General features: G+C 42.4%; 2 protein-coding genes across 2 annotated transcripts; one reads left to right on the forward strand and one right to left on the reverse strand.

The window, feature by feature from the left end:
* The first annotated feature begins 515 nt into the window (after window positions 1-515).
* LOC109179517 lies at window positions 516-1,067 on the forward strand. Its single transcript, XM_019329027.1, has one exon. It carries the CDS (start codon window positions 516-518, stop codon window positions 1,065-1,067), a length of 552 nt encoding a protein of 183 aa, XP_019184572.1.
* A 2,410-nt stretch (window positions 1,068-3,477) lies between these two features.
* LOC109179519 lies at window positions 3,478-5,427 on the reverse strand. The gene has a single exon (XM_019329028.1). It carries the CDS (start codon window positions 5,425-5,427, stop codon window positions 3,478-3,480), a length of 1,950 nt encoding a protein of 649 aa, XP_019184573.1.
* Window positions 5,428-15,336: the final 9,909 nt, after the last annotated feature.

Consider the following 15,336-nt stretch of genomic DNA (forward strand, 5'->3'; position numbering starts at 1 on the left):
TCAGAGCCTAGGTTTGAGCCTAGGAGGTTAAGAGTTGGACTTTAAGAACCTAGATTGGAATCTAGGTTCGTGATTTGAAGTGTAAGACCTTAAGAAGTTAAGCTCGAATCCAAAGTGTTCAAGTACCTAAGTCTTAGGAACCTTAGGACGCGCGGTGAGGTTGTCAATTCTCTTATCTTTTTCTGTTGTGCTTCCTGTGCTTTGTCCTTCTTTCTGTTGTGGGATATTTTATGTTATGGCACCGAGTAAGGGTGAGGGCTTCTAAGTTTTCTCCCGTTATCATGCTGTTTCTGTAGAAGTCAAGGATGGCCCCATCGAGACGTCGTGCAAGGACTTCAGAAGCGGCCACCAACGATCAGCTAGTTCAAAGCCTACATCAGCTGACGCAGATCACCCAAACGCTGAGCAACGCCCTCCTCAACAACAGCCACCCTCCTCAGAATGAGAATCGGCACGTAGTACGCCAAGTATCAAGTCTCCGTTCCCCGATCTTCGCCGATGAAGATGATCCAGCAATGCTGGAAGAGTGGATCCGGATGTTTGACAAGATCTTTGAAGTTGTGGACTGCCCGGAGGATCGCCAAGTAGAGTTGGCTACGTTCTACCTTAGGCAACAAGCGGACTTGTGGTGCATGTTTGAAAGACCCGCTTGTAGACAAGATCCGGAGTTTGGTTGGGAAAGCTTAAAGGATAAGCTACTTGAGCGGTTCTATCCTGCTCATGTCAAGGTGGAAAAGTACGAGGAGTTTCTCCACCTTAAGCAAGTATCCATATCGGTAATGGAGTACCATAAGAAGTTTTTGGAGTTAGCCCGTTTCGCCTCAGTTTTGGTACCTATCGGGGAGAGTAAAGTTGAGAAGTTTGTGGCCGGACTCAACTTCGAAGCTCGGAAAGCCTTGACTGTGTCAAAGCCCAAGACTCTCAATAAGGCCTACCTTTGTGCAATCGACCTCTACCGGGTGCAGCATGTTCAGAAAGGAATCCAGGAGACCCGTATGAGGAGTTTTGAAACAAGTGTTGCGCCTGTGGTTATGAGTTTGTCATTTACCGGTGCTGAACCATCTTGAAGTCTTCAAAGCAACGACTCTAAGAGTGATAAGATTCCTCAACCAATCCGGAACAACAAGGTTAAGGGAAGGCGCTCCGTTTGCAAGAAGTGTGGAAGTGGCCACCCCGACATGGACTGTTTTGGGAAGCCGGTAGAGTGTTTTGCTTGTGGTAAGAAAGGTCAATGGTCCTTTGAGTGTGTGCCTAAGAGGAAGAATTCAGCAAGCCCGAAACCAGCTGGTAGTGTGAGACCTCAGTCGGGAAGTTAGCTTCCAAGGGGAATCAACGGTGGACTCAGTGGAAGAAGCAGCTATGACTCGTGTGCGAAGTCGAGACCTCGGCGAGGCAAGATCCACAGACGTGAGTCAGATGCAAGTTCTTATACCCTTTTGTTGCACATCTCTTTGCCTCCGTGTCCTTCCTTGCGTGTTAGCTTCGGGTGTTAGCTAGTTTAAGAGTCATTTTTGACCTTGGTTTTGACGCCAAGCTTCTTGGGTTTTCAAGAGTTCTAGAGAAGTTTAGTAAGTTACGGGTGTTCTTAGCTTGTCAAGCAGAAGAAACCGTTTGAATTCAAAGAACCCTTGACCCTCTTGAATCATTTTCCTCCTCCTAGACGAACCCCATCATCATTTTTCCAAGTAATCATTTTTCTTCCGAACCTTGTTCCTGTTATCTTTCCTAACCATCTTTGTAAGGCGACGGTGACTTTAGCTTTTGAAGGAAATCTGGCAAGGTCTAAGAGTTATGTCGTGCCAGAATCGAAGAAAAGAACCTTCAGTTCGACAAGAGTGTAGTGATCAAGCGCCGAACAGACGTTTTCGCCCGAAGTCGAGAATCCTTAACCCTCTTTAAGCCGTTTTCCTCTCTTTACCTTGACTCTGTACAAGGTTAGAACCTCATTTTTCTAAGTTGTGACTTTGAAAATCTTGATTCCCTTCCTAAACAATGCTATCCTTGGACCTAAACCTAGAACTCTTCCGTTAGGAAATCCTTATCTATCCTTTTAAACCTCGTTCTTGTATTCCCCGCTTCTAACGATTCTGTGCAAGGTGGCAACCTTATTTCCCATGTTGCAAATTTGATGACTTTGATTCTACCTTTAAGTAACATGGTCCTTGAGTTTCTAAACCTAAACCTTTTGCTCTAACCTTCTTCGTTGAACCAAGCCTCTTCTTGTGAGCCTTCTTTCCCCCGAGTTACCTTTGTTCTTTGTTACCGTTCCTGTTGTAATTTTGCATTTCCTCATTTTACGTAAAATATCAGAAATGGTTGGCTGACTTAGAATACTGATTGATTCAGTTAAGCGCCTACTAAGTAATGATAGATCATGAAGAGAACATCAGAGAAAAATAAACAAACACACAGAACGAACACTCACAATGTTTACCCAGTTCGATACGATGTGTATCTACATCTGGGGGACGATCACATAGGCGTCCAATCCACTAAATCAAAATCCAATGTACAAAGGTATATATACAATAATCTTACCCAAGTGCCCCACACAAGGTACATACCAAGTCTACACAGGTTTAGTGGATTGTTGAAGATGGAGAGCCATGCATACAGAAGTCCAATGAAATCCCTTCACTTGGAGAGCCCACTCTGATGCAGTCCACTTCAGTGACGCCCTATAAGGTTGTTCCCACAACAGTGTGATCTTAGTGTCCTTTCGTTTAAGCAGCAGTAACTCTTCTCAAGTTCATCATCTTAATCACCGTGAACATGTTGTATTGAGAAGGTGCATGACAATTAAAGATCTAGTCTCATCAAGCTGATATGGAGTGTTTCTTCTTCTTATTTGGCGTAAACCTAGTTCCTTTCAAGAACTGGTACTTATAGATCCTTCAATAAACACTCTCCATAGACGTCTTTGATTGTAAAAGGTAGGACTATAAAAGAGGAATGTAATCTCAGCAGATTAGGTCCATTACCTTCTTTGAAGATACGCTGATCGTCTTTCCATACTGGGCTGATAATACCGCGTAAGACTCTTAAGGAAACTGCTTTCCTAATTCAGATCTTCAGTGTCAGTTCTTCTGTTGTTGCTTCTGCTTGATCAGTAAACTGTAGACCCAACCGGACAGACTCTAAACCTATCTTAGTATGCCATAATAATATTGCCAATTATAGTTTGGGTTTTTTGAACATAAAAACACTAACAAACTCCCGCTTTGGCTATTATTTGGCAAAACAACTCAAATATATATAAAAAAAAAAGAACTAAGATAGGTTATTAAAAGAAGCAACCCATGTGTCCAAACTGATTACATAGGATAAAAAGAACATAAGATCCAAAGCAGTCTAATAAACAAAAACGATATCAAAACATAACGCCCAGCCAGGGCCAGAAGGTACTCGATCACAATCACAAAAAATAAACTCCCCCTGAGTTTACTACTTCCTCTTTTTGCCAATGGTAGCCAAAGATCAAACATTTGAGGGAGAGTCACAGTCAGACTTCACGGGATCCACAGCAGCAGCAGCAGTTCCAGTCAGGCTCATGCGGAGAAGAACAATAGCTAGCTCAGTGCGCGCACGTGTCAGTTGCTTGGCAATGATACCGTGCACCGTCTCAAGATCAGCAACTCGCGCCTTCAACTGTTTAGAAAGCTTCACATCTTTAGCATGAGGAGACTCATCATTCACAGCATCAGGTTCCAAATTCGATGGGGCAGTCACAGGAACGGCATCCTTAATATGATCTCCAGAAAGAAGACGTTTATCAACAGTGTAGAGCAGCGTCGGACTGATCACTTCACTGGGCATAGGCTTAAGACCCTGAGAGGTAAGGATGCCAAAAATCAGATTTGGAAACGGTAGTCTTACCTTCTGTTCCTGGGGATGAATCAGAGTTAGAACATGATAATAAATCCATTTGCCCAGATCAAACTGCATCTTAGTTCCAATTCTAAATAAGAACCCTGCCAGAAGCTTGCCAACTGTGTTGAAATGAGCTGATGGAAGCCAGTTGTGCATAGCCAGGCGATGTAGGATGACATATCTAGACGTGAGATGCGAGCTCAGCAAATAGTCCTTATCTCCTGTAGGCCAAGATGTAGTCTGTCCAACGGTAAGAGTTTTGGCCACCACGTCCCATTCAGTAACAACTTCTTCTTGCATTGCAGGCAAGCCATAGTATTTATTTAACACATCTGGCCCAAAATCATACCACTTCCCTCTGATGAAGATCTGCATCAGTCGTGGCCCTGTGAGACTGTCAATCTCATCACTGAGATTGCAATAGAATTCATATGTGAGCAGCTTGGAGTAAGGACAAACATCTGTAACAGTTTTCAAAAGACCAGCTTCATTCAGCAAGGGCAGGATGTCGCAAACGGAGTTCAGTTGATTCTCATCCACAGTTCTTTGAACAATCAGCTCCCTTCTGACCATAGTGACCCATCTTGTTTGTGCAGCAGGGGAAACAAACTGAGGTTTATAAACAGTTGTGTCAATTCCTTCAACAGGTGAAACCTCTGGAGTTACACTTCGACCTCTTGACCTTGTGGTCGGTTTCCCTTTTCTGGCAGAGGGGGCTGGTGCAGAAGTAGCTTGAGCAGCAGTAGTTCCTTGTTGCTTAATAGAGGAACATAGAGTCTTGAATACTTGGTGGATAGGTGGGTCTCCTTCAGGTTTAACAGTCTCACTCGACTTTCTCTTCTTCACAGGCTGATCCACATCAGCATTATCAGCACTGATTTCAACAACAACCTTTGTTGGAACATTCTTCCTTTTTGTCCGTCTTGTTTCTCTGGATGGGGACTGGACTGGAGTCACAGAGTGGCTCGAATCAGAAACATTTGCAGATGAGCTCCCAACAATATTTGATATCTCTCGAATTCTGAAATTCGAGGAATCAGGATGAGCAGTTGCCTCAACAGTAGGAGCAGTAGAAGAAGGCGCTTGGGATCCATACACCTCAGCCAGTATCTTGTCATCTTCACTGGAGGATTCTGAAGGGTGTATCACTCGATAAGGTTGAGGGATCGAAGCAGATGGCAGCTTGGCAAAATGTCGCACATGTTCCAGACTCTCCTCTAAAGATGTTGCAGTGTAAACAGGAATTCCACCTGTCTTCTCAGACTTGTGGGGGCTTGACAAACCAACAGTCTCAACAAATGCAGGTAAGGCAGGAGGATCAACAGCAGGGCAAGATTCTTTAGATACATTAACAGACTCAGACGGAGGCAGAGCAATATTCTCAGAAGCATAAACAACTAGACTTAGTGGATTAGGCTCATCAGAGGACTTTGTTTTCTCATCAGACACATGCAACGCATTAGATTTTTCATCAGCAAAATCAATCACAGGCACAGATAGAGGATCAACATTCACAGGGGACTTGTCGGAAGCCAAAGCTGATAGATTTTCAGGCATAACAGACACAGACAATGGAATTGAAGAATCAACAGGTCTATTAGGAGAAATTTCAATAGGGGTTTCAGAGTCATTTACCCGTTGTTGAAGAATCTCCTGTCTGTGTGTCGCTTCTCTCTGAGCAGCTTCGAGATACAGAGCTTGGGACTCCTCTCGTCGTCAAGCAGCTTCATCAGATTCTAGGGCACGCTGAGCAAAAAATTGCAGGAATGCCCCGGCCCGATTTCCATCAGCGGGTTCTGGAATAGACACTGGAGAGACTTCATCATTTGCTTCGGCAACCATCACCAGTAGTTCAGTTACATCATCCGCCGACCATTCAGCATAAAATTTTGGGTAGTTAGTCATAACAGTCACCAGAATCTCATCTCGAAGTAGAGGATCAAGCTTGAGCTTCTTCTTCATAGCCAACTGTAGAAGTGTCTGAATATGTTTCAAGGCCGTCGCCGGAGAGTGTACCTTCCTTCCGAGTTTGATGATAATGTTTCTCACGGGATCCACCATAGAAGATTATGCGTAAGAAGAATGACAAATCTCTGAGAGCAGATAAGCAAGAGTAATAGAGGGATAAGAGCTGAGATCATTTCTTTCTTCTTGACCCGGTAACAAATAGCCTTAAGAATAATGAGCCCTAGTCAATGCGGCTTGTCAAATACCATGCAGACATGATTGATTGACACAACGGTATAGCTTCTTTTTAGGAAGGAAACAAATCCCAAGGAAATTTAAATTTTGAAAAGATATTAAGATCTTTTAAGATATCTTCTGAGAGGAATAAGCTTAGATAATCTTCTTAACATAAAAAGAGAGGAGTCTTTAAGGAAAGTCAAAGTCATAACACTGACCCGTAATAAACCAACTCCTCTCTGACGGACCAACTGCTTTAGTCAGTCAATTCTGCAATTTCCCAGAGCAGATCTGAGAATTTCAAAACGATTAGCATCCAGTGGCTTAGTCAGAATGTCCGCCAGTTGTTTGTCAGTCTGAATGTATTCCAACTCAATTTCCTCGGATTCAAACAGGTCTCTGATGTAATGATGCCTGATGTCAATATGCTTCGTTCTGGAATGTTGAATAGGATTCTTGGAGATGTTAATAGCACTGACATTTTCACAAAAGAGTGTCATTGTTCCTTGTGTAAGACCATAATCCAGAAACATCTGTTCCTTGTGTACAGCAACCACCTGCGGCTATGAATTTTGCCTCTGCAGTGCTTAGTGAGATAGAGTTCTGTTTCTTACTTAACCATGATACTAAGTTCTTTCCAACAAAGAAGCATCCCCCAGAAGTACTTTTCCGATCATCAATATTCCCTGCCCAATCAGCATCACAATATGCAACCAGATTCAGTTCACTATCCTTGGAATACCAGAGTCCATACTGTATCTTTCCCTTCACGTATTTCAGAATGCGTTTTGCGGCTATCAGATGTGATTCCTTTGGGTCAGATTGATACCTTGTACAGATTCCAACACTGAACATTATGTCTGGTCGACTGGCTGTTAGATACAACAGACTGCCTATCAAGCTACGATAGACTGTGTTATCCACTGATATACCAGTTTCATCTTTCGATACTTTTGTAGAAGTGGAGATAGGTGTTCTGGATGGTTTACATGATTCCAGATCAAACTTTTTGACAAGATTCTTAGCATACTTCTCTTGTGAAATAAAGTATCCTTCAGAACTTTGCTTGACTTGTAGACCTAGGAAATATGTCAGTTGACCAACCATGGACATTTCAAACTCCTCCTCCATGACTTTTACCAACTTATCAGTGTATTTTTGCAAGATTGATCCAAACACAATGTCATCAACATAGATTTGAGCTATGGTTACATGACTTCCAGTCGTTTTGACAAACAGAGTTTTGTCAACACTTCCGCGTTTATACTCGTGCTGGAGCAAATACTGTGTCAGACGTTCATACCAGGCCCGTGGGGCTTGTTTAAGGCCATAGAGAGCTTTTCGAAGCTTATAGACATAAGAAGGACGTTCTGGATCTTCAAAACCTTTAGGTTGAGCCACATAGATATCTTCATAGAGATACCCATTCAGAAACGATGTCTTGACATCTATTTGATGTAATGTAAATCCCAAAATGCAAGCGACAGCCAGCAAGATTCTGATTGACTCAAGTCTAGCTACAGGAGCAAATGTCTCATCATAGTCAACCCCTTCAATCTGTGTATAACCTTGAGCCACCAACCGAGCTTTGTTTCTGGCTATATTCCCTGCTTCATCAGTTTTATTTTTAAAGATCCACTTCGTTCCTATTACGTTGACACCATTAGGTCTTCGTACAAGATTCCAGACATGATTCCGCTCAAACTGATGTAGCTCCTCCTGCATTGCATTGATCCACAGATCATCCTGTAGAGCTTCTTTGACATTTTTGGGTTCTATCTTTGAGGTATAGCAGTAAGTCCCAGATATTTCTGTCAGATTATTTCTTATTCTGCTTTTGGTTTTCATTCCATCTGAAAGATCTCCAATAATGTTATCTGATGGATGGTTTTTCAGAGTTCTGGTGGGTTTGTCTTTACCAACTTCATTCATGAGATCTATCTCTTGTTCCGAACTTTCTTGATCTTCATCTGACGAATCTTGTGGTTTGAGCTGACTGTTGTTATTACTTGCATCTGAATCACTTAGAGGTGACTCTATCACTGTTGAGTCTACTGGTTCTTCTGGATTGTCATCGACAACCACGTTTACTGACTACATCACAGACTGAGTCCTCTTGTTGTAGACTCTGTAGGCACGACTGTTCGGAGAGTATCCAAGGAAGATGCTCTCATAACTTTTGGGTTCGATTTTCCCTCTTTGTTCTCTGTCAGGCAGCACATCGCACTTTGTCCCAAACACATGAAAGTATTTCAGATTTGGTTTCTTTCCCTTCCAGATCTCATATGGAGTTTTCGTCGTTCCTGGTCTAAGGTAGACCCTATTTATAGTATGACACGCTGTGTGTACTGCTTCAGCCCTGAAACGTTGTGGTAGATGTGAGGCATGTAGCATAACTCTAGCCATTTCCTGTAGCGTTCGATTCTGTCTTTCCACCACTCCATTTTTATGAGCAGTTCTAGGAGCTGAGAACTCATGTGAGATACCATGCTCGGAGCAGAAGTCTGAATATAGAGAGTTCTCAAATTCCTTTCCATGATCACTCCTCAATCTCTGAACTTTTATAATAGACTCATCTTTTTCCTTCTGAACTCTTATGCACAGAGTCTTGAAAGCCTTGAACGCTTATGTCTTTTCTCTCAGAAAGTAAACCCAGCTGTATCGAGAGAAATCGTCTACACACACAAATATATATTTCTTTCCTCCAATGCTTTCAGTCTGTGTTGGCCCCATGAGATCTATATGGACAAGATCTAGTCATTTCTCAGTGGTGATACCTCTTACTGCTTTGTGTGGAGTTCTGATTTGTTTCCCAGTAGCACATGCGCCACAAATTTTCTCTGGATGAATTCTGATCTTCGGTACACCTTTTACTGCTTCCAGTTTTATCAACTTATCCATATCTCTGAAATTTATGTGACCCAGTCTTCTATGCCAGAGTTTTGATTCATCAGATTTGGATAGGTGACAACCAGTTTCATTTGTCAAAACATAACAGTTGTCTGAAGACCGAGTTCCTTCCATGACAAGTTGATTTGCTTTGTCACTCACTTTGCAGCAGTTACGATCGAAGCATACATTCCAATTTTGATCACATAACTGACTGATGCTAATAAGATTCGCTTTCAACCCACTGACTAGCAAGACTTCTTCTAATTGAGGTAAACCTTGAACATTTAGGACACCATTCCCAACGATTTTACCCTTTTGCCCATCTCCAAATGTTACAGCTCCACTGCTAGGTTAAACAGCCATCAGACATTTAATGTTTCCTGTCATATGTCTGGAACAACCACTGTCGAAATACCATCTAGCATCAGTTGTAGATGCAGTTAGAACAATAGTGGGATAGCAGATAACTTCTGACTTTCTAACCCAAACCAGTCTAGTGAATGGTGTAATAGTCTTATTCTGATATTTTTCCTTCCTTTGATCTCTGTAGAAAAAATAGCATTCGGGACGTGTATGACCTTTTGTGTGACAGTAGTGACAAATGGGAGTATAATATTTAACTTTGACAATCTTATTTTTTGAATCTCGAATAATGAGATTGATAGGTTGATTTGTCGAGGTCAGTGTTAGTACCTTATCTCCTTTCCTTGGTTTGTACTAACTGAGATGACTGTCCTTGTTCATACCTGTGATATGCTGTGGTCTTAGACATTCCCTCTTTGATGAACTTTGGTGCGTTGTTCGAAGATTCTCCTTGTTCAAATCCCAGACCCTTTTTATCATTAGGGTTTCTGCCAGAGTCTAGAATCTTATCTAAGGTAGATGTGGTGTCCATCATCTGTATATTTTTCTTCAAGCTCTCCAACTCCTTGATAAATTTACCTTCTCTGGACCGTATCTGACTGATGAGATCTTCTTTTATGACCAGTTCAGCATTCAATTTCTTTAGAAGATAATCTTTTTGCTTTAGATCGTCATTCAGATTCTTATTTACTTTCACAAGTTGTTCCCAGCTAGCAACAAGTTTTGCGAATTCTGCCTCAAGTTGAATATGTCTCTCTTCAAAATCATCTGTTGATATGTATGATTCTCCATCTGATTGATCTCCGTCTGATTGAATGTTTGTGGCAGTGAAGAACGCTACAAAGTTTTCTACATTATCATCTGATTGATCATTTGAAGTTTCCTCCTCATCATCACTAAGAGTAGCTACAGACATAGCCTTTTTCCTTTTGAGATATGTTGAACATTCAGCCTGTATGTGACCGTATCCTTCACATTCCCTACACTGCACTGACCGATTGAGGGGTTTTCCTGTGTCTGTGGCACTGTTTCTGTGTTGTCTCGATCGCCCAGTCTGAGATTGAATGTTCTGTGAGAAGGGTGCTGTTTCAACCTTTTGATAGGAATGGTTGTTGCCTTTGTATTGTGTTCTTGTAGACTGACCTTGACCCTTTCTGTTGAACCCTTTTAAGATTTTCTTGAAGTTTTTGGTTAGGAGAGCTAGGGTTTCACCATCTATGTCATCTGTGTCAGATTCTCGATCAGCTTCAGCCACAAAAGCTACAGACTTTCCTTTCTTGTTGCTTCCAATATCATCATCAGCAAGAACTTCCAATTCATATGTGTGCAAGCTTCCCATGAGTTCTGCGACAGTCTTTTTTTCCCAACCTGTGTGTTCCTGAATAGCCGTTACTTTCATTCGAAAACGTTTAGGTAAGGATCTGAGAATCTTTTTGACCACTCTCTCATCAGTGAATGGTTCCCCAAGAATTGAGGCTCGGTTCATCAAGTTCTGAACCCTATTGTGGAAGGTAGAAACGGTTTCGTCTTCAGTCATTCTGAGAGCTTCGAACTCTGACAGAACCATTTGCAACTTTGACTGTTTGACATCACTAGTTCCTTCAAATCTGGTTTCAAGAATCTCCCATACCCGTTTAGCCTCTTTTACCCCTGTAACAAGCGTAAAAGCAGATTCATGTAGTGATCCAACAATTGAGTTCAGTGCTTTGTTGTTCAGATCAGAGGCATTCATTTCATCGTCTGTCCAAGTCTCCATGGGTTTTTCTTCAGCAACTCCTTGTGCATTCGGAGTAGTAGGTCGACTCCACCCAGTTAGGATAGTGCGATATACCCTAGTTCCTTGTGCTTGAAGATATATCTCCATACGAGCCTTCCAGAAAGAGTAGTTGTGACCATCTAGTTCTGGTGGTTTCATACTTGCGTCCATCCTGAAACCAACAACCAGCCAACGAACACACAGACAGACTTCCACAAAAACAGAGAGAATGCAAAACTAAGATAGCCCTTCGGATCAAGTCACTATGTAGACTTAAAAGCTCTGATACCACATGTAATTTTGCATTTCCTCATTTTACGTAAAATATCAGAAATGGTTGGCTGACTTAGAATACTGATTGATTCAGTTAAGCGCCTACTAAGTAATGATAGATCATGAAGAGAACATCAGAGAAAAATAAACAAACACACAGAACGAACACTCACAATGTTTACCCAGTTCGATACGGTGTGTATCTACGTCTGGGGATGATCACATAGGCGTCCAATCCACTAAATCAAAATCCAATGTACAAAGGTAGATATACAATAATCTTACCCAAGTGCCCCACACAAGGTACATACCCAGTCTACACAGGTTTAGTGGATTGTTGAAGATGGAGAGCCATGCATACAGAAGTCCAATGAAATCCCTTCACTTGGAGAGCCCACTCTGATGCAGTCCACTTCAGTGACGCCCTATAAGGTTGTTCCCACAACAGTGTGATCTTAGTGTCCTTTCGTTTAAGCAGCAGTAACTCTTCTCAAGTTCATCATCTTAATCACCGTGAACATGTTGTATTGAGAAGGTGCAGGACAATCAAAGATCTAGTCTCATCAAGCTGATATGGAGTGTTTCTTCTTCTTATTTGGCGTAACCCTAGTTCATTTCAAGAACTGGTACTTATAGATCCTTCAATAAACACTCTCCATAGACGTCTTTGATTGTAGAAGGTGTGACTATAAAAGAGGAATGTAATCTCAGCAGATTACGCCCATTACCTTCTTTGAAGATACGCTGATCGTCTTTCCATACTGGGCTGATAATACCGCGTAAGACTCTTAAGGAAACTGCTTTTCTAAATCAGATCTTCAGTGTCAGTTCTTCTGTTGTTGCTTCTGCTTGATCAGTAAACTGTAGACCCAACAGGACGGACTCTAAACCTATCTTAGTATGCCATAATAATATTGCCAATTATAATATGGGGTTTTTGAACATAAAAACACTAACACCTGTTTTGGATCTTTCATCCGGACCGGAGGTTCTGAAGTCTTCGAGCGTTGCTTTGTAGAGAGTTGTGGATTGTGTGTTAATGCAAGTGTTAAGTTGGCAGCCTGCATCAAGTTAGCCTAAGAGCTAGGGAGAAGGACATCCTGCTCGTGTTTGGGAGATGGCAGTAGTAGCATTTGTCTGGAAATGGCGGATAAAGTTCAAGCGGATGCCGAGATCTACTTGTGCAGTGTGAGAACCTTGCTTCCTTTGGTTGGAGAAATCAGCGGTGAACTGTTGAAGACGCGATCCTTGTTCTTCATTCCCGGGTAATCTAGCTTTAGAGTTCTCTTGGTGTTAGTTTCCGTTGTAGCTTGTTCCTTAGCTAAGACGTCTAGGTCTAGGTAGTCTGGTGGCTAGTGATGGGTAGAAAGTTGAGTATAAGGTAGGATTAGTTTTCCCTTCCGGTAATCTTCCATCTATCACATTATCTTTCTTTCTTGACTTACCTTTGCGAACCCTCAGTCTATTTCTAAGCCTATCAATCTTATCACCAAAAATTGAAACCTTGATTCTTAGCTTTGGTTATTGGGTGGACACCTTGGTTCATTGTTTTCCCTTGTCACACCTCTGTTCATTGCTTTCTCTTGTCACACCTTTGTTCATTGTTATTCCTTTTGGTAACCCGTCGTGCCCAAGCTTCGGGGACGAAGCTTCTTGTTAGGGGGAGATAATGCATGTTTAGAGCTTGTGTTTTAGGGTTCTTGGATGCTATTTAATGATTTGTTTATAGGTTCAAGTCATATCTTTGTTGTGTGGAAGATTTGGGGTCATTTGGACTTGAACATGGCCTTAAAACTGCAAAATCGCGAATGCTGATTTTTGGGTGCAGGGTGTACCCACGGGTGGAGGTCCACCTGTGGCCCCACCCGCGGGGAACATGTTTGGGGATTGCAGGGATTTGTTCCCCGTGATCCCTTCTTCTTGGTATTTGATGTTTTGACCTCCCGTTGTTGAGTCTTCTTGATGTTTCGTATGTCTAGAACGATGAGTTAGGAATCCATGTTAGGATTTGGTGTCTTGAATCGTGCTAAGGGTCCAACTTTTTGATTCGTTGGGCTAAGATGAGTCTTGAAGGGTCGTTGGAACCATTTTTGGTTTACCCGTTTGATAAGCATGCTAGTTTGATGTTGTTATGCTAGTATGTGTGGTTTGTTCCTCCTTATTAGGGTTGGCAACTTGTGTTCTCAATTATTTGATGTTGGATTGTAGTCCATTGTTGTTGTTGAGTATCGTTTCATGTCCTTCATTGAAACCCCTTGATTGAATCCCTTGATGTGATCCCGTGTGTATGATAATTCCTTGATTAAGCTGTTGTTGAGCTTATCCTTTGTTGTACACACTTTGTGTGGAATCTAGGTGTTGTTGTATCTCTAGATTCCGTGTGTATTGTCTCTTGAAGAGATGATGGATTGGTGAGATGAGATGATTGAGCTGGTAAAGTGGACAGTGTGGGGACTTATGTGTGAACGGACCGGTACTAAAGCTCCGGATTGCCGTTTGGTTACTTGTGACTTGTGGGCAACATGGGAAACTTATCCCCGTTGCCAGAGATGGTAGCTAACCCGTTGAGCTTGGAATCTCAATAGGGGGTGTATACACTTAAAGTTGCTAGCTCTGTTTCCATTGGGCTGTGGTCCTTGTCATTGCGATGACACTATGCATGTGATCTATGTCGTTGCGATGACCACGTGATACAGGTTTGTTGATGATTTGTAGCCCTCCACACGGATCCACTATGAATCGGGCCGTGGTGCTGACTCCACAGTATATGACTTGGTGTGATAGTGTCCTATGTGGACTTGGAACTCGTTATGGTTTGAATCTGGCCTTCCATTGCTTAAGAGCACGTCTATTGTGAATCCTTCGTTGTGTGTCGCATGTTGTACCTTGTTGTTGAGCTTGTTGCTTGTGGTTCTATTATCTTGATTGAGTATGTTGGTCTTTGACCTTTGTTTTGAGTGATTGATGAGTCTATTGAGGTTTCCTCTCCCGGCTTTAAAATGATATATACTGTATTCCCAGTTTCAAACGCTTTTGTTTATATCTATGTATATTATTATACTTAACGCGTGATGATGGGTTACCAGCAATATTCGCTGACCGGGTTTATCCCCATGTTATGTTTCCCTTGTTCTATAGTTTATGAGTTGATGCCCGAGAGCGCTAGACTTGGAGCGTTAGATAGTTAGTCACCTTGTCTAGACGTTTGGTTTTCATGGTATGTGAGCCTTCTGAGCGGCCTGTGTGCCATAACTCTTATTGACTTGCTTTTATCATTTAGTTTTCCCGCCTGTGCATCTTTAGTATTGTAAGATGTGGCATAATACTCCCGATGAGACTTGCTTCAGCTTTATGTTTAATAGATGGTTAGTTTGCGTATCTGTTGGAATTAATTTTTAAAAATATGGTAAAATCGGGGGTGTTACACCTGACCCATGCCTAAAGCAAGCAAGTCCAAGGTGGGTGTGTTCCTTTAGCACAGTCCTCGCTATGGCCTGTACATTTAGTACAATGATCGGGTACAAGTGGTGTCAACCGCCAACAATTTATTTTCCACCAATCACAATCTCATCATCATCATTATCATCATCAGTTACACTGGCCATTGCGCAATGACCACGATAGTCATCATCATCAATCAAACAACACATAATCACATAACAAGAAAGACACAACAACAACGACACGTATCACACATAAAATCCTAGAACGATGCCTAAAACACCAAACGAGACTCATGCACGACAAACGGGGTACAACGGAACACAATGGGACACGGGGAAACATCAAACGGGGAAAAACACCACGAACCACGCCGGGATTCCAGCGGGTAGGTGGCGGGTGGAGGACCACCCGTCGGCGGCCGGTTACTATGACCCTACACACTGCTGGCCCTCAGTCGGTGGATCGTAGCCGACCATAGCCCTACACACCGCTAATCACTCAGTCCGTGGGATATGGCCTTCCCCAAGCTGGTGGCCCTACACACCGCTGGCGCG

This window comes from Ipomoea nil, unplaced genomic scaffold (genome assembly GCF_001879475.1).
Source record: "Ipomoea nil cultivar Tokyo-kokei standard unplaced genomic scaffold, Asagao_1.1 scaffold0926, whole genome shotgun sequence".
Lineage (NCBI taxonomy): Eukaryota > Viridiplantae > Streptophyta > Magnoliopsida > Solanales > Convolvulaceae > Ipomoea > Ipomoea nil.